General features: G+C 41.7%; 1 protein-coding gene across 1 annotated transcript in view; it reads left to right on the top strand.

Annotated features, from left to right (window-relative positions):
- Positions 1 to 17,452, top strand: part of LOC143099236 (uncharacterized) — a 33,091-nt gene extending 15,639 nt beyond the window's left edge. The window contains exons 10-12 of the mRNA XM_076262334.1: positions 7,202 to 7,385; positions 8,684 to 8,797; positions 16,960 to 17,452. Coding sequence (XP_076118449.1) covers positions 7,202 to 7,385; positions 8,684 to 8,797; positions 16,960 to 17,411 — 750 coding nt within the window. The 3' untranslated portion in view covers positions 17,412 to 17,452. The remainder of the gene's footprint in view (positions 1 to 7,201; positions 7,386 to 8,683; positions 8,798 to 16,959) is intronic.
- Positions 17,453 to 27,283: the final 9,831 nt, after the last annotated feature.

Here is a 27,283-nt window from a genome sequence, read left to right as displayed (position 1 = left end):
ATACCCTACCCCTTCACATGAACGCGCAAACGAAGGGAAAGGGCGAAGTGCTAGGGTGAAGTGGTAGTATTGGGACTGGCCCATAGGCTCTGCAAGAGGAGAAGAACTACCAGAATGTTCTGCAGGTGGTGGAAGCAGACAGAAAGAAAACACCAAACCTGAGGAAGAGGAAGGGAAACATGTAAAGAGTGTGTGTTCTTTGTAGCGGTTCGGAGTTGTAACCGGAGGGTTGCCGGTTCAAACCCCGACCAGTAGGCACGGCTGAAGTGCCCTTGAGCAAGACACCTAACCCCTCACTGCTCCCCGAGCGCCGCTGTTGCAGGCAGCTCACTGCGCCGGGATTAGTATTGCCATCTTCCTTGACGGATCCTCGGAAACAGGAGAACCCGCACGTTTACCAGAGAAAAAACGACAACGGGCTTCCCATGTGTGCGTAGGCATAATTAAACAATTCATGCACTACTGGGGGGCGTCCCTTGCCAAGAAAGCATGTTGGTGGCCCAAACACAACACACGCTTATCAGGCCATCCAAATGTGCATGATCAGTTAGTGCCACAGCTACTATCTCTCACCAATTCCAAAAGCTTGTAAGGAGATCACCTCCTGTGGTTGCGTCAAGGGATGTCTAAGCCAGCGCTACAGTTGCAGGAAAAGTTGCATGTTATGCATGGAGTCATGCAGCTGCAGCAGCACCTGTCAGAACACTGCTGGAGAGGAGGAGGATGAGGATGATTAGGATAGCCTAAGTGTGTAGCCTACCTCTTCATACCAAGAAGTTTAAAGAATTGATTAGAACAGAATGGATTAATTACTAAATAAATAGGTAAATATGCATGATTAAATAAATAGTTAAAATACAGATAAATAGATAAATACAGATAAATAATATAAATATATAATTGAAATATGGTAATCAACCTTGCTTCTAAACATGTTTCAAGTAAATTCTTCAGAAAGCCATCAACCTGTTTCATGGTCCTCTTTTTTCATGAATTATTCATTATCCGAGACAACAATTTTAACCATGTACATTAATTTCAAGCATTTTCTCTAGTCTTGATCTTAAATCTGAGCATGACATTGAATTCCCTATATGTGAAAACCTATAAAAGCACATTACATTCAGGTTTTTACCTTGTACAGTTTTTTACCTTGTAAAAGATAAGTGATTAATTCGATTTTGACCTGGCGGCGGTGGCCATATTGGATTTCTCCATTTTGAGGCATTATGGGACATTTTTGAGCCTGGCATACAGAAGATTTGAATTCAGCACCCTTCAAAACACCTAAAAATGTTGTATGCCAAAAATTAACATGATTTGCCTTCGGGACTTTAAATAAGCACATTTTCCAAAATCCTGCCTAGTCTATAGTGTGTGCTTCACCTCACTGTGTGTTCACTGTGTGCTGAGTGTGTTTCACTAATTCACGGATTGGGATAAATGCAGAGACCAAATTTCCCTCACAGGATCAAAAGAGTATATATACTTATTCTTATTAATATGAAAAAATATAAGACCATGACTGGACTACCTTCACATCTGCTTTTTATAGATATTGGGACAAAGAAATGCTAAAAATAGGGGGAAAATGCAATATTTTAGAAACCAATGAAGCTAGAGACATCAGACTGGTACCAAAAGATGCGCAATAGCCACATTTATATTCAACTTTCATTGACACTGTAGGCCTAAATGCATTATTTTGGAAGTTATTTACGAAAAAACTGATTTTTCCAGAGCGGGAATATAGGCTCTGCTAAGAAGCAACTTTAGAGGCTTGGTGGACCCCTTAGATACTATTCAATCCAGCTAATATTCTACACATTTTCTTTTCATTAGTATAGTCACATTTTAAAATTGGGTACAAGTTGAATTTCCAAAATTGGGGCAAATGATGCACCTAATGGGCATGACAGGAGTTAGTTCTCCACAATTGGCAATGTGGTAGATAGTGTAGAGCAGGGACGCCGCTAGCCCCCCCCCCCAAAAAAAAAAAAAAAAAAAGATACCCGACCTTATTTACAAAATTTGCGCTTTTGGTAAATGTAGGCTACATGTAGGCCTCTCCTTATTGAGCCTCAGAAAAACATTTACATAAACTGGATCAGAAAGCCCCTCTTAGTCACGTCAACCTACCCATGTCATCCCTTATGAAATAGCCTACCGCATGAAGCGTCTAACTTTTATAACACTGGCTGTAGGCTACGTGGGCTATAGGGGTGTTTCAAGCTTTTATAAAAGTTCTGGGATGAGGGAGATTTCTCCCCCGAGAAATTTTTTTAATTTTGGTTGCTAAACACACTATTTTAACAGAGTTTGGGAAGGACAGAAATACCGTTACAGAGCAAGCGACTCTGGCTCAAATTAGGTGAACATACCTTATGCGCATTATAACTTCACTGCCCATCCCGCGAAAAAGGGAAAGAAAAGAAAAAATTTTGCGATTTGTGATAGAGAAAAACACAGTTAAGGTAACCTACTAACAATAACGATTTGCTCACAACACTCTAAATACATTGCACTGCTGTTTTGGTTGTCCCAAACTTTTAGATGATAGGCCTATGCACAGTCAAGGACTTTTTAACACCCGCACCAACCAGACTCGTCATGACGTGCCTTAGCCCCAAAAAGGTTGAGAACCTCTGTTCTACGCATTAACTGAATCCCTGTTCCAAACAGTGCTTTATTTTTTTTTAAATAAGCCTACAGAGGAAAGCAAACAATTCAACATTTTAAACATGTGTAGGCCTACACCGTAACCGTGACCGAGGACAATCTCTCACTGCTGTCAGTGTCAGCATCACTGCTAAGAACAGTAGCTACGTCTTTTAACATTACGGTTAAACGCCTGAAAAATATTAAGCTGCTGCTGTTTTTTTCTTTAATGACTGAATGATTTAGGCTATATCCTATGAATGAATGAAACTTTGTGTTTTTAAGCGCCAGAATTGACCCATCCAAAGCCACGCCCGAAAACCGCCACAGGCCAATCGTTATCATGACAATGCTACGTTTTCATATTTTATAGTCTATGATTTCCATGCACATCGTATTCCGGTTTTATTCGGAATAATGCCAATATTCAGATTGCACATGATTACTTTTACATTAATACACAGGATTAGATGTTAAAATCCCTTGTGCCAAAATCCAAGGTAAAAACACATTCAGAAGCCCCTGCTCAAGTTTAACTTTAAAAAGCACACTACCCACAAATCCGCCAACAAATGGTCACAAGCACAATACAAATGGCCCATCCAACAGCAGTAGCCTATACAGTATGCGGCATTTCATTGGGGTTATCAAGTGGGCACCCTCATTCACCGATGTTTCGTTAAGTTAGGCCCACGACACCTCATGAAGGCTTAACAGTGAAACCAGCGTCCTGGAGACACTCCCCTCCATGCTGCCACCATATTATCACATTGAAATATTCAATACCCAAAATGCTCTTAACCAGCCCAGGCATGGTCAAGGTTGGCTAGGTTGGTCCGTCCCGTTGATGTGGACTGAACCATAACCATAAAAACCTTGGCCAACCAACCATCACCCTAGGCACAGCCCATCACAAACACAAAACAAATTAGCCAGTTAGCTTAGCCCATTAGCTTAGGTCCCATCCCAAACACAAAACAAAATAGCCAGTTAGCTTACGCCCCATGATGCCACCATATTACCACAACAAACATCCAAATACCCTTAACCAACCTAGGTATGGTCTAAGTTGGCTAGGTTGGTCCGTCCCGTTGATGTGGACTGAACCATAACCATAAAACCTTGGCCAACCAACCATCAACCTAGGCACAGCCCATCACAAACACAAAACAAATTAGCCAGTTAGTTTAGCCCGTTAGCTTAGGCCCCATCCCAAACACAAAACAAATTAGCCAGTTAGCTTATGCCCCATGCTGCCAAAAACCTGTTTCGTTAAGTTAAAGGTTAAACAGTTAGCTTACCTTAGCTTGCGCCCCAGGAAGGGTAACTTCTCCTTACCCACAACCAAGACAAATGAGCCAGTTAGCTTACCTTAGCTTGCGCCCCAGGAAGGGTAACTTCTCCTTACCCACAACCATTCGCTTGCCCGTTCTGCTGCTAAAGACATGTTACTAACCACCTGCCTTAGACTTTGACCACAAATGCCCAATTCAGACAGCAAGCCAATAGCAGATCTGGCCACAAACCCACGTGCACCGATTTCAATAGGTCTTAATCGTGCACTACAAGCTCGCTTAGCTGCCTCCTCTGCTATTTCAGTGTATTTAGCTCTCTTCAGCTCATTGGCCACTTCCACTCTGTCTTCCCAAGGAACAGTGAGTTCAATGAAGTAAACTATCTTCTCTGAATCCGACCATAAAATTACGTCGGGTCGTAGCTTAGTACTCACTATATGTGGAGGTACCGCCATCTGCTGGCCAAGATTAACCTTCATTTCCCAGCCCGCCCCATTTTTCAACTGGCCGGTTTTACACCTGGCCTTCGCGGAACAAGGTTTATCCCCCTGACGTACAAAGTTAATTTGCCTTACCCCTTTACTAGCTGCTAATGAATTGACTTCTCTCCTTTTATCCTCTATTGCCGCTGCCACACATTTCAATACCTGGTTATGATGCCACGTATACCGCCCCTGGGTGAGACTTACCTTGCATCCTGATAGGATATGGTGGAGACTGCCCACACACGAGCAAAGTATGCATTTATCATCCTCACCAAACCATTGACTTAAATTATTGGGAGATGGGAGCACATCATATGTAGCACCTAACATAAATCTGATCTTACCAGCTTCCATGCCCCATAGATCTTTCCATTTAATCCGTCTTTTTTCCACCCCTTCCCAGTTCACCCACTGCCCTTGTTTTGCCTGCGACACTGCCTTAGTACATCTTACAGCCTCCTCCTGTCTATGCATTTCCTCCACTACCATTTTCCTCTTTTCTCCTGCAGAAGCCTTACTCCACAAGGGTTTACTTGCACCCACCCCTAGACCCCGCCGCCCGTGCTGCACATGGCCCATTATATCCCTATGCTTCAATGCCGATTGAGCTTGCTTAACTGCCTGCTCTGGGTCCCACTTCCTCCCTGCATTAACTGTGGGTGCAACTTTCCTCACCACTGGGTCCTTGGACTGAGTAAGAGTCAATTCCAATCTAGCCTTAGCACACTTAAATTCCTCTGTCAGACTAGATATTGGCAACTCTATAATACCCTTCCCATACAAGGCTACACTGCTTAAGCAGCGTGGGACTCCGAGCCATTTTCTGACAAAGGAGTTGATCATTTTTTCCAACCTCTCTACCTTTGACAGAGGAACTTCATAAACTGTCAATGGCCACATTAGCCGAGGCAACAAACCAAACTGCAAAGTCAATAACTATAGGCTAGTTATCACAAGTTTTTTTTTATTGTTGTAGGCTAATATTGAATGATTTCACAAATAAAGCTGTGAAAAATGGTACGCACAGTGCGTACAGGATTACGCCTGCCGGCGCCACTAGTGTAGAGATACAAGCTGGGCTACATTTGAGGTATTTTCAGTACCCTCCAGAATTATTAGTACCTTTGGTAATATTGACTAAAAACAGGCATAAAAAATAATCTTTTGATGATTCATTGTACTCTCACAACGAAAACAACAAGGAAAAATCCACCCTTGAAGGGAAGAAAACTTATTCTGAGAAAAAATAAATAAATACTTTTAACGAAAACACGTTGCTCACATTTATTGGCACCCCTAGAAAATCATACATACAAAACCTAACAGAAGCATTTCCCTATCTAATTTTAACTTTGTTAAATTAATCAGAGTGTCTGTGAACTTTCAGAGGTAGTTCATTACTTTGTTTTTCACTAAGGTATGAAAATAAAGTGACACAGAGGCTAAATCCTCTTCTCATTTTTCAACATCAGAAAGACAAGAGAATACACTAAATTTAAATAAAAAGAAAGTGTGTTGACATTTGTAAGTCAGTGAATGTCTATAAAAACGAGGTACTTTGTTGAAAATGCCTATATTTACAGTTCTAATCAACTGGAATCAAGTAGGTTCTAATCAACTGGAAATGTAACAAACATGCTTGGACAAAGACCCATGGTTATCTCGCCCCCACCTACAGTATGGAGGATGGTAAGATAGGCAAAAAATTCCATAAGGACCACTATTGGAGAGTTACAGACAAAGGTGTCATCTTGGGGTCACCAAGTCCCCCAAACAATCTTCAAAAGTGACCTCACTGCTGATAGCTTATTTAGAGGGCATGCTAGGTAAACGCCTGTCCAGTCATTTTATTACCAATGTAAACGGCAGGAGTTACCGAATGGTACAGTGACTTAGTCTGGAAGTGTGGTCTATTGTCAGATGACATGAAAACTGCGCTCTTTGGCTAGGTACACTTTAGGTGTGTTTGGCGTACATAGAAGAATGACTTTACTGAAAAGAACCCCATACTTAATGAGAATTATGGTGGAGAGGCTGTGCTATTGTGGGGCTGTTTTTATTCCCAAAGGCCTTGGGAATATAATTAAGGTGCCTGGTATCACAAACAACATGAAAAACCTTTTTTAAAGGAAATCTGTCAATCTCTGCCAAGATACTAAACGTTGGTCATGATTGGATTATATATCAGGTCAATGAACCACAACAAACGTCCAGATCAAAACAAATATGGTTTACTGAACGCAAAATCAAGCTTCGGCCATTGCCATCTCAGTCCCCTGATTTAAACTCCACAGAAAAACAGTGGGGTGAGTCAAAGAGGAGAATGCACAAGTGTGGACCTAGGAATCTGGGCGACCAGACAGTAAAGACCAACAGTCTTAAATCTCTTGCTTTGTATTCTCCAACTCTATGGGGTGTCATAGGTGAATATTACAAGCTGTTTTATTGGAAAAGGGAGGCTTAAGAAGGTATTATAAGCAGGGGTGCCAATAATTGTGAGCAATGTGTTTTTGTTAAAAATATTTATTTCTTTGTGATATTTTCCTTTTTCCAACAGATTATTTTTTATACCAGATTTTAGCATGGGGTGCCAATAATTCTGGAGGGTACTGTATGTAAGATGAATACGGTACATGTCTTTGAAGTATTTATTTAGGATGAGTTCTTAAGGGCCAGTTATCAGACAACCTAATGCTAACAGTAAGGCGCTGCATTTAACCAACTGGCTCAAGTTACCTCTTTTTCTCCTTCTGTGTGTGTTAGGAAGAGGAAGATGAATCACACTTGGCTCCAGTGTTCAGCTCTGAAGCTGCCTCATCCACCCTGTCCCTTGCAGACCCCCTGCATCTGGTCCAGTTAAGCAGGGTGTCCGTGAAGTTGGTGGACTGCTGCAGGACAGGACAGCATGGGACAGAGAAGAACAGAGATGGAGAACAGCAGAAGAGGCGTAAGATAATTCAAAAAAGAAACATTTCACTTCATTGTTAGTCTATGTCAAAAGTGGTGGTTCACTTTGTGCGAATTATGCTCTTTTCTGAAAATAGAATAAGCCTACAATCAAGTAATTTTACACCACAACCTACCACTCATACAAATGTAGTTCAAAACGAAGGCTAAGTTTCTGCCAGTGACTGCCATAGAAGGCCATTTCCCTTGTCAGGCCAGCTATCGCTAGGAAAGGTGGCTGACAATTTGAGTCTGAAGCTAATTATTACTTAGCTGCTAACACTACCGCCACCACTGCACACAACTGCGAATCTAGAAACATACCTGACGTCCTACTAAATCCTCGGTTATCGCTTAATCAAGTTATGAACTTACTCGACGTAATACCAATCTTATCAAACTAGCTAGAGTTAAACTTAACGTCCTCTCTATACGTAGCAGCTATGAGTTTGTTGCTAATCGATGACAGGTAAAGCCAGCTTGGTTGCTTACTTGATTAACTAGCCAAGTCGTTAAAAACAGACTTCACACAATCCATTTGAATAAAAAACACAAGTTAATTGTAACTTACTTTGGGTGTGGTAGGAAAATGTCCATTTCGTCATAGTTTGTTGGATGAAGCAGACGCCAAGAATGTAAACTTTCTTGAAAAGAATTGAGATATGCTTGAAAGCAGTGTGGTCGAAAGCGATTAGTCATAGGATGTGTAGTTTAGGGAGCGCCAGATTGTATGCTTAGAAGCTGACGTTGCAGGTGGACCCACACCTGATTACTTTACGACCCTTCTAAATGAGCCCCCTTTGTGATGTCATAGACATCCCCCATTTCTCAAAAAGTATAAACTTTTCAAAAAATCTAAAAAGATTACTCTTGGCCAATTCCAGACCTACACAACGGTTATTTCAACAAGTCTGTACGTTAAGCAATTATAGCCGCATTTATTTTTGAAAAGGTAAAAAGAAAAGGTAAAAAGAAGAAGCCAGATATCAAGATAGTGGATTCCATCCACTATAATTAGTGGGTCACACAGTCACATTGATTTGAGGACTTAATTTATTTGTAAACATATGTAAGTACAGACGTGTACACACATTTGGTTCCATTTCCATTCCATTTATGAATTATTTATTCAATTTTCCATTCCATTTATGACAGACGTTTATTAAAACATGACTAGTACTAGACATGATCTTCAGATATATATCCGGACATCGGACCAGCATGAGAAAAGGAAACCATGAAAACCCTGGTATGGATCGATCTATTTCATGGCCTATTTCATGTGTTGTGTTTTCCCAGTGAAACGGACAGGACTATGCACCTCATCCTCCATGGCCCCTTCAGAGAGTCCCACGTCCAGCTTGACCCTGCAAAAAGAGCCGAAGGAGTCTGGAAGATTGTCCCGCCCTCTAAGTAAACACAGCTCCCAGCTCAAGTTGTGTAATTACACTCACACAAGAGAGAAGCTACACTGCTGTAAACTGTGCGGCAAAAGTTTCAGTCGTGCGGGAAATCTCAGAGTTCACCAACGAATACATACTGGAGAGATGCCGTATAAATGCAGTCGGTGTGGCAAGAGTTTCAGTCAAGTAGGAAATCTCAAAGTTCACCAGCGAGTACACACCGGAGAGAGGCCGTATAAATGCACTCAGTGTGGCAAGAGTTTCAGTCGAGTAGGTAATCTCAAAGATCACCAACGAATGCATACTGGAGAGAGGCCGTATAAATGCACTCAGTGTGGCAAGAGTTTCAGTCGAGTAGGAAATCTCAAAGATCACCAACGAATGCATACTGGAGAGAGGCCGTATAAATGCACTCAGTGTGGCAAGAGTTTCAGTTTAGTAGGAAATCTCAAAGTTCACCAACGAATGCATACTGGAGAGAGGCCGTATAAATGCACTCAGTGTGGCAAGAGTTTTTTTCAAAAGGGAGAGCTCAAAAGACACCAACGAATGCATACCGGAGAGAGGCCGTATAAATGCACTCAGTGTGGCAAGAGTTTTATTGAAAAGGGAGCTCTCAATAAACACCAGCGAGTACACACCGGAGAATGCAGTCGGTGTGGCAAGAGTTTCATTCAAGCGGGACATCTCAAAGTTCACCAACGAATACATACTGGAGAACATCAGCGAATTCACATAGGAGAGAGGACGCACCAATGCACTCATTGTTAGTTGAGTTATGCCTCAGGCCTATTAATTCTACTAGTTTGTTATTTGTCAATAAATCTTCATCAATACATGATATAAGCAGCCTTATATGTGAAAGGGGAATTGTATAATACTACTAATTAAGAAGACCTGGGGCCTCATGTACAAAGCTTGTGTACGCACAAAAATGTTGCGTACGCCATCTTTCACGCTCACGGTTGGCTGTATCAAGAGTAAATGAGCGTGAGAATGTGCGTTCCTCCCGGGTTTCTCCACGGCAACTACATCTGTGGCGTACGCACATTTCCGATGTGTATCGTCAGTTGGCGACACTTAGAGGCAATGCAGCGCAACAACATTAGTTGATCACGACTAGGCCTTTATTTGCATAGCATATTGTGAAATGTGGGCTATTAAAAATGACAACATTTCAGACCAGAACTGTCACATTTTGCTCCCATAGTAACGAATTACATTGCTCTATCTTGCTAGTAATCAAGAATCTTTGCCCTCGTCTGACTCTGCTTTTTCTGACAGCCGTTTTCCTGAGACCTTAGGCCTACTCATTTTTATCTGATGTCTGCAACCTGACTCTGATAACTGTTTATCTGAGACCTTTTAGTCTGACTCCGCTTTTCCTGAGACCTGACTCCTTTTCATCTGATGTCTGAAACCTGACTCTGATAACTTTTCATCTGAGAACTTTTCGTCTGACTCCGCTTTTCCCGAGACCTGACTCCTTTTCATCTGATGTCTGAGACATGAGTCTGAAGCTGAGAATGTCTTAAAATGTACACCGTACAGGGGTCATTCACAGAACTAGATAGTGTCCACAAGCCTCACACCTGCAGGGTTCATTCACAGTACTAGGGAGTGTCTACAAACCTCAATTCTGAACAGGTCGAGTCAAGTCAACTTTATTTATATAGCGCCTTACATACACTGAGGTCATTCAATGTGCTTTACATAAACAAAAGCAAACAGTAATAGCTGATAAAAGCATAGAAGGGCAATAATCAAAGAATAGCTTAAGAAGTAAAGAATAATAATAAAGATAATAAAAAGAAAAAAGAAAATGCACAAGGTAAAATCATTTAAAAATAAAGAATAATTAATAAGCAAAAAAACAAAGGCAAAAGTAGTACAAAAGTAATAAAAAGACAAGGTAGAATAATTTCCAAGGCAGATTCAGAATTTGTAACTCAGTGCAGTTAGCATAAAGCATCTGAGAACAGTTTGGTCTTACCGGTAAGTTATAAAAGAAGATTTAAGGTTTAAGGTAAGATTTAAAACTGGCTACAGTTGGGGCCTTTTTGATGTAATCCAGGTCATTCAGAGTACTAGACTGTCCACAAAATTCTTGTTATGGTAGCTGTGCTGCCTATTTAGTTCAATCTACAAACTAAGCAACAAAGTCAATTTATAAACATTGGTAACATTTTGTTCCTAAAGCCAAAAAAATTATTTAATGTGATGTTGTGTCTTCATTTACATTAACATGTTCTCATAAACATCAACAACTTCTTACAAATAATATAGGTGTTGCATTTAAACATATTGATAATGTAACAAGAAAAGATATATGAAATTATACTTCCACTCCATAAGCTAAATATATTATGGCATCACCTTCACTTTGTTTGCTCATGGTTGATGTCATATTGCTTCACATTCTCATCTTTAGACTGCTGTAGATCACAGAGGGCTCCCCCTCTGGTGGGTCAAGTGAACTACGGGACAACAGAGATGAGCACAGCCATAAGACAAAAGTAGCAGTGAGGTGACACCACTGATCTATAAAGAACACTGGATAGCGCAACTACGTCACAAACCTGAAGCCTCCGTGAAATCGGCGCGGCGGCCATATTGGGACCACTTGCGAGTCCGAACTACGCTGCTCCGTTCTGAAACCTCACCAAAATGATCTAGCCTAGGCTACTGTGTGCTGCACCCACGGAGAAAATCACTGTAGGCTTTTAATGTTGTCAATGTAGCCTGTCTGGAAGAAGTTTAGTGGGCGTGATAATAATATGAATAATGCTTTAATCATGTATATAAAACAGACAGAGGTCTCCATTCAAAGAGACCAGTATCCTATTTATTATGACCGCCGCGCAGCGAAGCGGCGGTCATATAGGTTTAGTCAGATTTTGTTTTTTTTTCTTTTTTTTTCTTTCTTTTTTTCTTTTTCGCATGCCCAAATTTCCGTCAATGAGTCCCGGGACACTGAAAGACCATGGTACACGAAACTTGGTGGGCATGTAACCCCACATGGATAGCATGGAACCATCGTTTTTCGTTTTGATCTGTAGCCCCCCCGCTGGACTGGACCCCCCGAAAGGAGGGTAGGGCAGACACAGTTTTCTGTGAATATCTCGAGAACCGTAGGGTTTAGGAGGACCATTTTTTTTTGTATGTTGATCTCAAGGGGCCATGTCAACCCATTCCATAACCACTCATTTCATGTATAGCGCCACCTAGTTAAACACAAAAAAGTAAAAATGAGGTGTTGTAATTGAAGGTATCTGTGACCTAACATAGTCAAAACTGCACAAAATTGGAAGTGTATGATCATTATGACACCCTCTGTATGCACGCCAAATTTTGTGGAATTCCGTTCATGGGGGGCCACACAATAAATTAATTTATGTTACTATACACCAACTGGCCTGTAGGTGGCCGGAGACAGTTTTCTGTGAATATCTCGAGAACCATAGGGCCTACGAGGTCCACCTTTTTTATGTATGTTGGTCTTAAGGGGGCATGTCAACCCATCCCATTACCACTTATTTCATGTATAGCGCCACCTAGTTAAAAATTAAAAAGCAAAAAATTAGGTGTTTTCATCACAATATCTCTGGCTGACAAGGTCAAAACTGCACGAAATTAAAAGTGTAGGATCATTATGACACCCTCCGAATGCATGCCAAGTTTTGTGTACTTTCGTTCATGGGGGGCCTTACAATAAAATAATTTAGTGACGTACACCAACAATGATTCCCGGGACACTGAAAGACCGGGGTACACAAAACTTGGTGGGCATGTAACCCCACATGGAGAGCATGGAACCGTCGTTTTTCGTTTTGATCTGTAGCCCCCCCGCTGGACTGGACCCCCGAAAGGAGGGTAGGGCAGACACAGTTCTCTGTGAATATCTTGAGAACTGTAGGGACTAGGATGACCATTTTTTTCCGTATGTTTGCCTCCAGGGGTCAGGTTAACCCATTTCATGTACACACATGTGCACAAACAGATACACACACACACACATACATTCACAGTAATCATACGTATGACACATACTCACACAGTAGACATATGTACGCTTGCACAGGCACATACGCAGGCACACACACAAGCGCACACGCACACACACACACACACACACACACACACATAACATAAACATGAACATGCACACAATTCAAGAATTTCTCAGAATTATGAACAGGCAAGGTGGAGGTGGGGTTGTATAAAATGAATTTTACATGTGAAATCTATGAACTAATCATGTTTTGGTACTTGTTGTCTAGCAGATATCAGTGAGAATTGAGTACGTGTGGATAATGCAATTTAGTGAGACAGTTAGAATCATATAGGCCTTTCAGCGTGATTTATTTTTGTGGAAAAAATGTGCTGGACTGGGCGGCGGTCATATTTTGTACCGCTCTGCGGTACATCTAGTTTCTATAGGTTTTTTCACTATTTTTTTTTATTTGTGCGATCGACCTAGCATGGAGGGGGGAGACAAACAATGTTAATAGGCCCATATCTATATTTCAGTATGCAATAGCTCTTACAAATACGAATAGTTTTGTCATATCATAGGCTAGCCTACATTGGGGATTTGAACTATTTGTTCAACTTCTTCCGGACGTAGTCCCGTCGCTTTTCTGCCTGCATTCTTTCCCCGGGTGATATAGCCTTATTTTGCTGTATGATTTCGTAATCAATTTTATCAAATTGAAAACATGATTGTCATTGATTGCAGTGTCCATCATAGCCTATGATTAGGCCTATTCAGATCAGAGAAGATGCGTGCAAGGCCAGCTCTGGCAAGCAGCACGTTGCTTGTTACAGATGGCTGATAACGATTTATTTAAAAAAATGTATCAAAAGTTCCCCATCCCCAGTGGGGAATAGGCTAGCCTAGGCTACGTTAGCCTATCTGCAAGTATCAAGACGTGAGATCAAGAGATGTTCTCGGTAGGCTAAACTAGGGGGAAATGTCTGTTAACAAATCTGGTAGCTAGAAAAAAAGAACATTAACGGAGGATAGAAAATACAAAAAAGGAGGCAGAGAACGGTTCTTGGCTTAATGTTTGGGCAGCAGACGAGTTTGAGGATAGCATAAAGTTTTAAGGTAGGAGAATGAGGACGTTAATAACCTGTGCCCGCTGTGGCATATGGTCGCTTGCAATTGTACTGTAGGACTGATCTATAGGCCTAATATTATTTGATAATTAATTAATTAATTAATATTAATTGATATGAATTGTTGTTTCTCCTGGTAGGCTGTGCTGCGTGCGTAGAGTGAATAGAGAACGGCCTTGTCATCACATCACATAGCCTATAAAGAACTGACTCCACATTTCACTTTTGATTTGAGGTTTGTTTATAAAGAGTCAAGACATAATTTAACAACTCACTGTTGAGAAAGAACGTTTCAATGGCAGCTGCATTCTCATAGTATAGACCCACGGTTGTCAAACTGGGGTACGCGTACCCCACATTAAAAACGTATTTTCTCCGCATTAACAAAATATTCGAGAGTGGAGACATGGAGGGTAAAACGACGTTTCTCAAACTGTGGGTCGCGGAGACATGCCAGGTGGGGCGCGAACTGACGTGAGTTTTTTTTTATTTATTTTTTATCTGTAGCCTAGGCCCAGGTAGCACCTGATGCGCAATGGACGCACTGTGTTATTCATAGGGAAGCGCTCGTGTCAAGGCAGCTTAGTTAGTCCCGACCTGAATGAGATTTTGAACGAGGTTGTGAGAGTGGTGAATTTCATCAAGACCCGGCCCTTAAAAGCGTGTCTATTCTCCGCACTTTGAGAGGAGATGGGAGCTGACCAAAAGGCTGTAGGCTACTGTTTCACAGCGAGGCAAGGTGGCTTTCCCGAGGTAAAGTGCTGTCGCGTGTTTGAGCTCCGAGTCGCCTCTTCTTGGAGGAATTAGCGCATGTTTGAATCTGCAAGCACGTTCACTAATGAACATTTCTTGACGAAGCTGGCCTATCTTAGCGATATATTTGGAAAGCTCAATGAGTTAAATCTCCAGTTACAAGGCAAAGACAAGCACCTAGCCGATAAGATCACTGCATTCAACAAGACGAGTGTGTGTGAGATAGCCTAGGTGCAGATCTATTTAAAATCATTATATTCAGCACATTTGTAGACTATTGATGAGACTTGTATCATATGTTTATGATCCTATTCACTATTCTCGACAAAATTGATCAAAATAAATATTAATAAAACAATTAAAAAAAAACTTGTTAACAATTGGTGGTGGGGGTACTCCGGAAGATCATAATGTCTCAGGGGGTACATGCCTATTAAAAGTTTGGGAACCACTGGTATAGACGGACACCTGCAGTTTTGATTAGTAGAGAACATATAGGCCTACTCTATTAGCCTACAAACAAATCGAGACAGCAGGAGAATATAAACTCTGCTACGTGCTCGACAATATATGTCTGTGCAAATGTTTGGGATGACTTGGTTAAGTTGGAAAGAAATGGGCAGATTCGAGCTATGGGATTATGACTTCACGTCAAGTTAAAACTAAAGATAGGCCTACCGACTGTAGCCTAAGCGCCAATATCGAAAGTGGGTGATTATAACAGTGTTTTCACTATTTAAAAATGTAGCCTACCAATGGATAAGGTAATGTCGGGTAATATGCCACTCTGTCACACTGTAAGGGGAAAACACGAAGCCGTAACAGCATAGCCTATTAAGCACCAAATGTGAGACTGTAATGTTCATTTGTAACGTTCTGCAACCTACATTTAGATTGAGGCATAGGCTACTGACGTCGAGCAATATGCTGTTTCACCTTTCGACCTTAAAACAGCCCTCCGGAGTGAAATTTCCTTTGAATAGGCTACGTTAATTGTATTGAGATACTTTACACATTTTAGTATAGATGAATAATTTAAGTAAATGCCCATGGTTTTTTAAAGACTATATATTTAAAAATAATAGGTTTATATTTCCCCCCTAATATTTTCGAGTAATTAAGTTGCCTCACTTTTTTCATGCATTTCTACTGTAAGCCTATCATTTTCTACAGTGCAGTGGTCCCAATATGGCGGCGGTGTTCCAATTCCATTGGCTTCATTGTTGATGGGGCGGCAACAATGGGATAGTCTATCCAGTGTTCTTTATAGATCATTATCACCCGGAGAGAAGAAATACTTTTCTGATTGGCTGGCGGGTGGCCTTTAATTCTGAATAACAGGACACCGTTCCATATCAATGCTTATGAATGGTAACTATAACAACCATAGTAGGACGACGGTTGCAGCGCTCTAGAATCTTTTGGTTGCAGGCTTCCCAACAATGGAATCAACTGTAAACAAGCTAACTGTCCATGCTAAAGTTGTACAACAAGCTGAACTAGTGAGCTTCTTTTTAAACAGAACCGCGTGTTTACAGTGTTTACAGTGGCAACCGGGTGATAAGCGGGATAACGGCCTTCGAGGTGTGTCCAGTTATACGGAATTAATGGACTTGGGCGGAGGCAACTCCCCTCCGCTGCGCGTCGGGGAGTTTTTGCCCCTCGCCCTCGTCCATTAATTCCGTATAACAGGACACCTCGGCGGCCGTTATCCCTTACTTATCACCCGGAGAGAAGAAACACTCTTTTCTGATTGGCTGGCGGGTGGCCTTTAATTCTGAATAACAGGACACCGTTCCATATCAATGCTTATGAATGGTAACTATAACAACCATAGTAGGACGACGGTTACAGCGCTCTAGAATCTTTTGGTTGCAGGCTTCCCAACAATGGAATCAACTGTAAACAAGCTAACTGCCCATGCTAAAGTTGTACAACAAGCTGAACTAGTGAGCTTCTTTTTAAACAGAACCGCGTGTTTACAGTGTTTACAGTGGCAACCGGGTGATAAGCGGGATAACGGCCTTCGAGGTGTGTCCAGTTATACGGAATTTATGGACTTGTCCAATGGACTCGTCCATTAATTCCGTATAACAGGACACCTCGGCGGCCGTTATCCCTTAGGTGGGTGACACAGCAAGTTAGGGGTCAAGTGAAACAATGTTAACGCTTCCAGGTTGTGATGCCCTCGGTGGCATATTTCAGTGATGTCATCAACATGCTATTATAACGCTGTTTATAACCCGTGATTACTGGGTAACAGAATGATACCTTTTTTGTGCACCATCTGTCTTGAAGTGGACACTGGCGTACAGGACATCGTCCCCTTGACCTCCTGCAGTCTGTCTGTTGTCCTGGAGCTGGACACTGGCGTACAGGACATCGTCCCCTTGACCTCCTGCAGTCTGCCCGCTGTGCTTGGGTTGGACACTGGCGTACAGGACATCGTCCCCTTGACCTCCTGCAGTCTGCCCGCTGTGCTTGGGTTGGACACTGGCATACAGGACATCGTCCCCTTGACCTCCTGCAGTCTGCCTGTTGTGCTTGGGTTGGACACTGGCGTACAGGACATCGTCCCCTTGACCTCCTGCAGTCTGCCCGCTGTGCTTGGGATGGACACTGTCATGCTGAACGCCATCCTCTGTTCTTCCTGCTGCCTCGGCACTGGGGGGAGCAAGAGCTCCGCTCATCGTTCTGATTCTGCAGGGATGCAAACCTCAGTCATAGCAGTCACACGAGGATCAAGTTAGGAACCTCATTGTTAGGTCAAAACAGTCATGAGAAGAGCAAGTTTGGAACGTGTAATGCTCTTCAAATTCAGAAACGTCGTAGATTATGTTTCTGAATTGGAGAGCAATACAGATCTGATAATCAAGGTAAATTAGAGAAGCATTTTGTACACAGTGGGAAGAGGCATCTCACCTCTGTGCCTATTTTCTCTGTCCTACTGTTTCCCTTGTTTTATCTTCATTGTAAATCAAAAACACTTGATAAAGTCATGTTCTCCAGGAGAGTATATTTTATGACAGTCAACTGTTTTGGAATAGACTCACCCACATCCTCCCTCATGTGATCTCCTCACCTCAGCCAATAGAGGACACACAGTAGACCCACAACTCCACAGAATTGTTCATAATTGCCAAAAGGTCCTTGGCAGCCACCAGAACAGTCATGCATTCATATGGTTGTAACTGACATTCGCTGCTAGTCAACAAGTCATGCCTATGACAAAACACATCAACTGTATTAACAAATCATATTACAGAGAGAGGACTACCAGTTCTGTAGTGTAATAATTTGCACGGGGTACAAACACTTCAACTAACCTCTTTTGGGTGATGTTTTTGCTCACCAGCTTAGAGGTGACTTTTTTCAGAGAATCAATGAAGTCCTGGCACTGTTCCTGGAGTGTACCATTCTCCATTCTCAGATCTGATAAAAAAAAAAGCGTGGTAAACCAGGAATCTTTTCAAGCTCTTCAGGTAGTTCAATTGTGTTCCCTCAGAAAGGTCACGCAGGTACTGTCGGAGCTTCTCTCTGTCATTGACAAACTTCAGGGATACCTGCTCAGGGTTGACATAGTAGAGATACCGGGAAACATTTTCAACCTGAAAATAAAAGCAACAATGTTAAATTACCTTCTAATCATGACCGTTGCTTCATCGTTTATTAACTTTCTAATGAATGTGCCTAATAAACACAGAGTGTGTATTGATGATCCTCACCCCCTGTTTGTAATTTTCTTTTAGGAGATCTATCCTTAGGTGTTCGGCAAAGTCTTTCAGCAGTGGATTTTCCAGTGGATGTTTGTTATAAAGCTCCTTCTTAAGCATGAGTTGCTTGGTCTTCTGGGAATAATTCACATCTCGGCCACTGCAATGTGGGATAAGACTTTTGTCATAATAGTGCATTATTATGATTTAATGTGAACCACACTAAAAAACACAAATCACAGATAAGTTGTGAAAACTGAGACTCTCACCATTGAAACAACTTTCCACTGCCGTCAGATGCCACTTTGGCTGACTCTCCACGGTCTCTGGTGGATGGTCTAGTCACAGAATTAGTCTGCATGGTGGATGGTCTAGCCACAGAATTGTTCTGCCTGGTGGATGGTCTAGTCACAGAATTGTTCTGCCTGGTGGATGGTCCCGCCTCAGGTGGGGGGACACCATTCTTAACCATGTCACGACGCTTCAGCTCCTCAATCAAGCTTAAGGAAAACAAGATATTTGAAAAAAGGTAAATTATCTAAAGTATGAAACATTTAAACTCAAAGAAATAGTAAAAGGGGACTGTGATGGAAGAAGAGTTTGGAAGCAAGGTATGAAGGCTTTTCACACACATACTCACACAGCAGAACAGAGCTATCAACCAACAATAGGAGGGTCATTAACCAAACAAAGCATGTGGCCTATTGGGGATTGGACATGCGCAGTGACATGAGCTCTGACTAAAGCAGTTACAATCAATAATCAATGACCTATTCACATAAGACTGAGAGAGGTGATAATGGAGCAATTCACTGAGATGCATTCCTACATGGCAATTAACTGAGATACATTCCTACATATACACAAAGCATGTTTTATGGCTTTCAAAAACAAGCGGAATGTGATAACTCTGACTAAACAAAAAGTAATGTAGAAGCCACCAACCTTTGGACTGGATCTTGAGTTTTCCTAACTTTCTGAAGGATGCCATAGTACCATACTCGATCCAGGACTTCCGCAGCGTCCAACTTCGCCTTTTCAACCACTGCCAAACGGTCTGCTTCAGTGCTCGTTCTCATGCAGGATCTGCACAGGTGGACGGGCAGGTTATCTTGGGTTTTACGACAAAATGGGCAGAACAGAGACTGTCCCTTTGACACTTTTCTTGGAGCCATTTCTCGGGATTGAATGAAGCAGAATCTTCAGGTGAAAGCCTATGGAATAAATGCTTCTCAGTGTAGCAATGAAAATTGCTTTTTTGGCTTCAGGTGAAGGCCTAAGGAAGAAATGAAAAATGCAAAAAGGAAAAATCAGTAGCAATGGAAATCTAGTATAGCAATGTTGTCTGTAGATCTCCTGCACAGTAAGATAATTCCCAAAGTGTCATGCTTCTATTTATGCTTCTGTTTACAGGTTAGCCCCACCCATTAGCACGTGTATGGTTCACCTGTCTGTTGAAGATGGGTGGAGCTACACACAGGTTGGCTCCACCCACAGGTTAGCCCATCTGCGGAGGGCATGCTTGAGGGACAGCACTGAAGCTGCCATTGCTGAAGTGGATGAAAAGGCCAAGTTGGACGTTCGGGCCGTCCTGAAGAATGGCGGAACTTTACCTTTTGGAGTCTTTGCTGAAATTATGGAATGGCTTCCACATTACATGTTGTTTAATCAGAGTTGTTCCAGTGTCCAGTGTTACCCACAGTATGGCATGTCACATGCTTTGTTTTGGTTGATGGCCCTCCTATTGTTTTGGTTGATAGCTCTGTGCTGCTGTGTGAGTGTGTGTGAAAAGCCTTCATACAATTTTCTGTAGCCAGTGTGGCAAGAGTTTCTGTCAAGCGGGACATCTCAAAACTCACAAACATATTCATACAGGAGAGAGGCTGTATAAATACACTAGGTGTGGCAAGGGTTTCACTCTGGATGGAAATCTCAGAGTTCACCAAAGAATACATAGAGAGGCCATATTCTGTAGATGCAATCAGTGTGGCAAGAGTTCCTCTCAAGAGGGAGATCTCAAAAGACACCAAATACATACATATAGTATAAAATAGTATACACATACATATAGTATAAAATAGTACATATAATATACTATTTTGATCCTGTGAGGGAAATTTGGTCTCTACATGTATCCCAATCCATGACTTAATGAAACACAGTGAACACACAGTGAGGTGAAGCACACAATAATCCCAACGCAGTGAGCTGCCTGCTACTGCGGCGCTTGGGGAGCAATGAGGGGTTAGGTACCTCAAGGGCACTTCAGCCGTTCCTACTGGTCAGGGTTCCAACTGGCAACTGGTTACAAGTCCTAGCGCTAACCAGTAGGCCACGGCTGCCCACTAGGAGAGAGGCCGTATAAATGCACTCAAGTGTGGCAAGGACTTCAAAGTAAAGGGACATCTCAAAAGACACCTGTTTACACTAGGGCTGTCAATCGATTAAAAAAATTAATCAAATTAATTACATACTCTGTGATTAATTTATCTAAATTAATCGCATATATAATTTTTGCTGTGAATATATTTTAAATATTTAAATTCAAATGAATCATTGAATAATCAGCATTAGTGACATTAAAGTTTAAAAACTCTTTCATTATTATTTTCACTGTTCAAATGATGGCCATAATAATCTATGATATGACGTAATATGATGAGGAAATCAATTCAAAAGTGCTTCGGGAAGAAGTTTTTTTTTCATACAGGCATTTCAGGCCACAGATATAACCCAGGGGACACAATGAAAATAAATTAACACTCCCTTGAATGTCAACACTATTTCTTTGCATTGATGTGCGACTTTAGAGTTGACAAACTCCGGTGATATGCAAATTCCTTCCTGCAGACATTGCAGAGGGCTTTATTTTAATCAACACTTCATTTTTATCAACATCAGGCCGTTTTTTAAAAGTAAATGTTCCAATCAATGATCGATCTAGGCAGCACATTTTTCTCTCTCCTTCATTTTACAGTCTAATGGTTACTGACTAGAATGGCTCGGGGTCAAAGGTCATACGGAATCGGTTAATCTGCGTTATTTTTTTTAATCAGTTATTTTTTCTCAAATTAATTTATCGAAATGAATCAGTTATTTTGACAACCCTAGTTTACACAAAAGAGAGGCCGTACCACTGCAGTTAGTTTGGTAAGAGTTTTGGATGCAACACAACTTGTTCTTGATTATAATTGACTGAATCACGTTTTTTGCTGCTGCAAAACCTACTGCAACCCCCCATGTTCACCTCATTTCATTCTATACTACGTGCTACGAATTGAATCAAAAGTCAAGAGTTGCTACATCTTTATAAACGCAATAACCCCTACTAGAGGTGTCACAATCTCGGTTTGAAGTCAAACAGAAATGACATCACAATCTTGAACTTTGAAATCAAAGCTAGAATCGACGATGCAGCCACACCCCAAATGTCACGTCCAGCATGCATGTCAAGAGGGAGAAAACAAGCACACAATCGATGCTGAAGTGCAGCACGGCAACATTATCTACTTAAACTTTACGCTGTAGCCACTTAAAAAATGCATCAACCAAACTAAAACCTCTTCCTGTTTCTCTGAAATCACAAATTCATTCATTCACGTCAGTTAACCCTAACATAAGCTGCTCAAGTTTGCAAATGAAGTTCTAGACAGAATGAAGCTCTGAGCACATACGCAGCACGCAAAACGCTTACTGCCAAAAGGAAACAACATTAAGAAAGCCGGATCTCACTGCAAATACCGTGTCCTATCTGATCACAGCCTAAGTTAGCTATGTTCTCTCCCTCTCTCTCACCTTTAATCATATTGTGATGACTCGAGCAAGGCTTGTTCAAAACATTTAGCTTTATTTATAGGTCAGGAGTGGGGAATACAGACGACAATACATGGCTCACACTAGGGCAGTCAACAACACTCATACAGTACACAGAAAGGGTGGTCACACTCACACTGACAAGAAGGGCTACACGAGAGGCAGAATTAAAGATGGTTACACGCTACACTAAAACACATCCATAATGTTAGTCACTTTTAAGCGTGATGCTTAGACCACTGGTCTAATCCTATTCATGATCTAGGCTAGAGCTAAGTGGTATCGCCAGACTCAGCGAACAGCTGGAAGAACTGGAGAAAGATAAAACTCAATTTTTTAATTTTTACATTACGTTGGCATGTGTCAGGTAATCGACAAAGAGGTCTGTGTAACACCTGCTGGAAGTCTGTGGAAGGGCCGTAAGGGCTTGAAATGTTACCAATAAAAAATGCTTCAATGGGAGCACTCCAGTGTGAGGATCTTCACTTTTTGTTTGAACCGTATCTTCGATCCTGCACGCGTATTATTTGGATGCGCGTGATTAAACCGTGCTCATTCAACCCATGTAACCGGCCAACATTGACTTCTCAGCTTCCGGCCAGCTCTCAGCTGCTGTCTGAAACGCTCTCCGCGCCATCTGGCTGGTCACTGACGGGAGGTTGTATCTAAAATGCAAGTTTAAACAGTATGTTAGAAATGTATAAAGACATCTCATCTGAGACACAATGAACAACACATGGGCAAACATATAAGAGGGCAAATGGTTCACTTACTTTGAATGCAGCCGCAACAGGTCATTGGATGGGTTGTGAATTGCCCTCCCTGTTGAGGAGACAAAGAACCTGTCTTCCACGTCAACATCTTTACTCCTCTTGCGTTTCTTGTTGGATCTAAGGAGCTGTGGACGCACCCGTCTATGGTATAGATCAAACCACTGTTGGCAGATGAGAAAAGGTAATTAAGATTAATTTCTGCTGTTGAACACACAGCTGACTAACCCACAGACAGGCAGGTTACAGATGGACTGCTCATCTAAGAATACACTGTCCCTGCTTCTCCTATACAGGATTTCACTCATTCTTCAAATGACATTTGCTTTGGTTTATCCATTTTCTCTGAGGAAATGTGATATCTCTGAATTGAACTTACGCGCGCCTCCTCCTGTGACAGGGCAAACGATGCCTCTTCCTGTGGTGCTGTCTTGTGCTCGTGTACGTCAATGATGTAACGTGATTGATGTTCTCTCCTGGCAAGCCACTCCGCCACAGTCATGTGTGCCACCACGCCCGGTCGTTGGAGGTGTTGCAGAATGATAACAGCCTCGAGGTAGTACACCACAAAGGTGCACTCGGCCAACTCCAATGTGGCAGAACAACTGTCCGACAGTTTGTTCATAATTGCCAAAAGGTCCTTCTCGGCAGCCATCAGAACAGCCACGCATTCATATGGTTGTAATTGACGTTCGTTGCTAGTCAACAAGTCATGCCTATGACAAAACACATCAACTGTATTAACAAGTCATATTACAGAGAGAGGACTACCAGTTCTGTAGTGTAATAATTTGCATGGGGTACAAACACTTCAACTAACCTCTTTTGGGTGATGTTTTTGCTCACCAGCTTAGAGGTGACTTTTTTCAGAGAATCAATGAAGGCAATGAAGTCCTGGCACTGTTCCTGGAGTGTAACATTCTCCATCCCCAGATCTGATAAATTAGCGTGGTAAACCAGGAATCTTTTCAAGCTTTTCAGGTAGTTCAATTGTGTTGCCTCAGAAAGGTCACGCAGGTACTGTCGGAGCTTCTCTCTGTCATTGACAAACTCCAGGGATACTTGCTCAGGGTTGACATAGTAGAGATACCGGGAAACATTTTCAACCTGAAAGTAAAAGCAACAATGTTAAATTACCTTCTAATCATGACCGTTGCTTCATCGTTTATTAACTTTCTAATGAATGTGCCTAATAAACACAGAGTGTGTATTGATGATCCTCACCCCCTGTTTGTAATTTTCTTTTAGGAGATCTATCCTTAGGTGTTCGGCAAAGTCTTTCAGCAGTGGATTTTCCAGTGGATGTTTGTTATAAAGCTCCTTCTTAAGCATGAGTTGCTTGGTCTTCTGGGAATAATTCACATCTCTGCCACTGCTATGTGGGATAAGACTTTTGTCATAATAGTGCATTATTATGATTTAATGTGAACCACACTAAAAAACACAAATCACAGATAAGTTGTGAAAACTGAGACTCTCACCATTGAAACAACTTTCCACTGCCGTCAGATGCCACTTCGGCTGACTCTCCACGGTCTCTGGTGGATGGTCTAGTCACAGAATTAGTCTGCCTGGTGGATGGTCTAGCCACAGAATTGTTCTGCCTGGTGGATGGTCTAGTCACAGAATTAGTCTGCATGGTGGATGGTATAGCCACAGAATTGTTCTGCCTGGTGGATGGTCTAGTCACAGAATTGTTCTGCCTGGTGGATGGTCCCGCCTCAGGTGGGGGGACACCATTCTTAACCATGTCACGACGCTTCAGCTCCTCAATCAAGCTTAAGGAAAACAAGATGTTTGAAAAAAAGGTATATTAACTAAAGTATGAAACATTTAAACTCAAAGAAATAGTAAAAGGGGACTGTGATGGAAGATAGTTTGGAGTTTGGAAGCAAGGTATGAAGGCTTTTCACACACATACTCACACAGCAGAACAGAGCTATCAACCAACAATAGGAGGGTCATTAACCAAACAAAGCATGTGGCCTATTGGGGATTGGACATGCGCAGTGACATGAGCTCTGACTAAAGCAGTAACAATCAATAATCAATGACCTATTCACATAAGACTGAGAGAGGTGATAATGGAGCAATTCACTGAGATGCATTCCTACATGGCAATTAACTGAGATACATTCCTACATATATACACAAAGCATGTTTTAAGGCTTTCAAAAACAAGCGGAATGTGATAACTCTGACTAAACAAAAAGTAATGTAGAAGCCACCAACCTTTGGACTGGATCTTGAGTTTTCCTAACTTTCTGAAGGATGCAATAGTACCATACTCGATCCAGGACTTCCGCAGCGTCCAACTTGGCCTTTTCAACCACTGCCAAACGGTCTGCTTCAGTGCTCGTTCTCATGCAGGATCTGCACAGGTGGACAGGCAGGTTATCTTGGGTTTTACGACAAAATGGGCAGAACAGAGAGTGTCCCTTTGACACTATTCTTGGAGCCATTTCTCGGGATTGAATGAAGCAGAATCTTCAGGTGAAAGCCTATGGAATAAATGCTTCTCAGTGTAGCAATGAAAATTGCTTTTTTGGCTTCAGGTGAAGGCCTAAGGAAGAAATGAAAAATGCAAAAAGGAAAAATCAGTAGCAATGAAAATCTACTGTAGCAATGTTGATCTCCTGCACAGTAAGATAATTCCCAAAGTGTCATGCTTCTATTTATGCTTCTGTTTACAGGTTAGCCCCACCCATTAGCACGTGTATGGTTCACCTGTTGAAGATGGGTGGAGCTACATACAGGTTGGCTCCACCCACAGGTTAGCCCATCTGCGGAGGGCATGCTTGAGGGACAGCACTGAAGCTGCCATTGCTGAAGTGGATGAAACGGCCAAGTTGGACGATCGGGACGTCCTGAAGAATTGCAGAACTTTACCTTTTGGAGTCTTTGCTGAAATTATGGAATGGCTTCCACATTACATGTTGTTTAATCAGAGTTGTTCCAGTGTCCAGTGTTACCCACAGTATGGCATGTCACATGCTTTGTTTTGGTTGATGGCCCTCCTATTGTTTTGGTTGATAGGTAACAGCACTCACTGATGCACTTATTCTTACTGTTCTCTAATGTTTTTTAAATTGTCCTAATATTGTTGAGAATTGCTCTAAAACTTAAACTGTTTACCATGTTGTTAGTCGCTTTGGCTAAAAATGCGTCAGCCAAATGTAATGTAATGTAAATGTAATGTAATGATAGCTCTGTGCTGCTGTGTGAGTGTGTGTGAAAAGCCTTCATATAATTTTCTGTAGCCAGTGTGGCAAGAGTTTCTGTCAAGCGGGACATCTCAAAACTCACAAACATATTCATACAGGAGAGAGGCTGTATAAATACACTAGATGTGGCAAGGGTTTCACTCTGGAGGGAAATCTCAGAGTTCACCAAAGAATACATAGAGAGGCCATATTCTGTAGATGCAATCAGTGTGGCAAGAGTTCCTCTCAAGAGGGAGATCTCAAAAGACACCAAATACATACATATAGTATAAAATAGTATACACATACATATAGTATAAAATAGTACATATAATATACTATTTTGATCCTGTGAGGGAAATTTGGTCTCTTCATTTATACCAATCCATGAATTAATGAAACACAGTGAACACACAGTGAGGTGAAGCACACAATAATCCCAACGCAGTGAGCTGCCTGCTACTGCGGCGCCTGGGGAGCAATGAGGGGTTAGGTACCTCAAGGGCACTTCAGCCGTTCCTACTGGTCAGGGTTCCAACTGGCAACTGGTTACAAGTCCAAGCGCTAACCAGTAGGCCACGGCTGCCCACTAGGAGAGAGGCCGTATAAATGCACTCAAGTGTGGCAAGGACTTCAAAGTAAAGGGACATCTCAAAAGACACCTGTTTACACTAGGGCTGTCAATCGATTAAAAAAATGAATCAAATTAATTACATACTCTGTGATTAATTAATCTAAATTAATCGCATATATAATTTTTGCTGTGAATATATTTTAAATATTTAAATTCAAATGAATCATTGAATAATCAGCATTAGTGACATTAAAGTTTAAAAACTCTTTCATTATTATTTTCACTGTTCAAATGATGGCCATAATAATCTATGATATGACGTAATATGATGAGGAAATCAATTCAAAAGTGCTTCGGGAAGAAATTTTTTTTTCATACAGGCATTTCAGGCCACAGATATAACCCAGGGGACACAATGAAAATAAATTAACACTCCCTTGAATGTCAACACTATTTCTTTGCATTGATGTGCGACTTTAGAGTGGACAAACTCCGGTGATATGCAAATTCCTTGCTGCAGACATTGCAGAGGGCTTTATTTTAATCAAC

Source organism: Alosa pseudoharengus, unplaced genomic scaffold (assembly GCF_046254945.1).
Source record: "Alosa pseudoharengus isolate Yale_2024_CS ecotype anadromous, Long Island Sound unplaced genomic scaffold, YU_APseudo_1.1 YU_APseudo_1.1_scf_25, whole genome shotgun sequence".
NCBI classification, from domain to species: domain Eukaryota; kingdom Metazoa; phylum Chordata; class Actinopteri; order Clupeiformes; family Clupeidae; genus Alosa; species Alosa pseudoharengus.
Note: the sequence above shows the minus strand (reverse complement) of the source record. Positions and strands in the feature narration are given on the sequence as shown.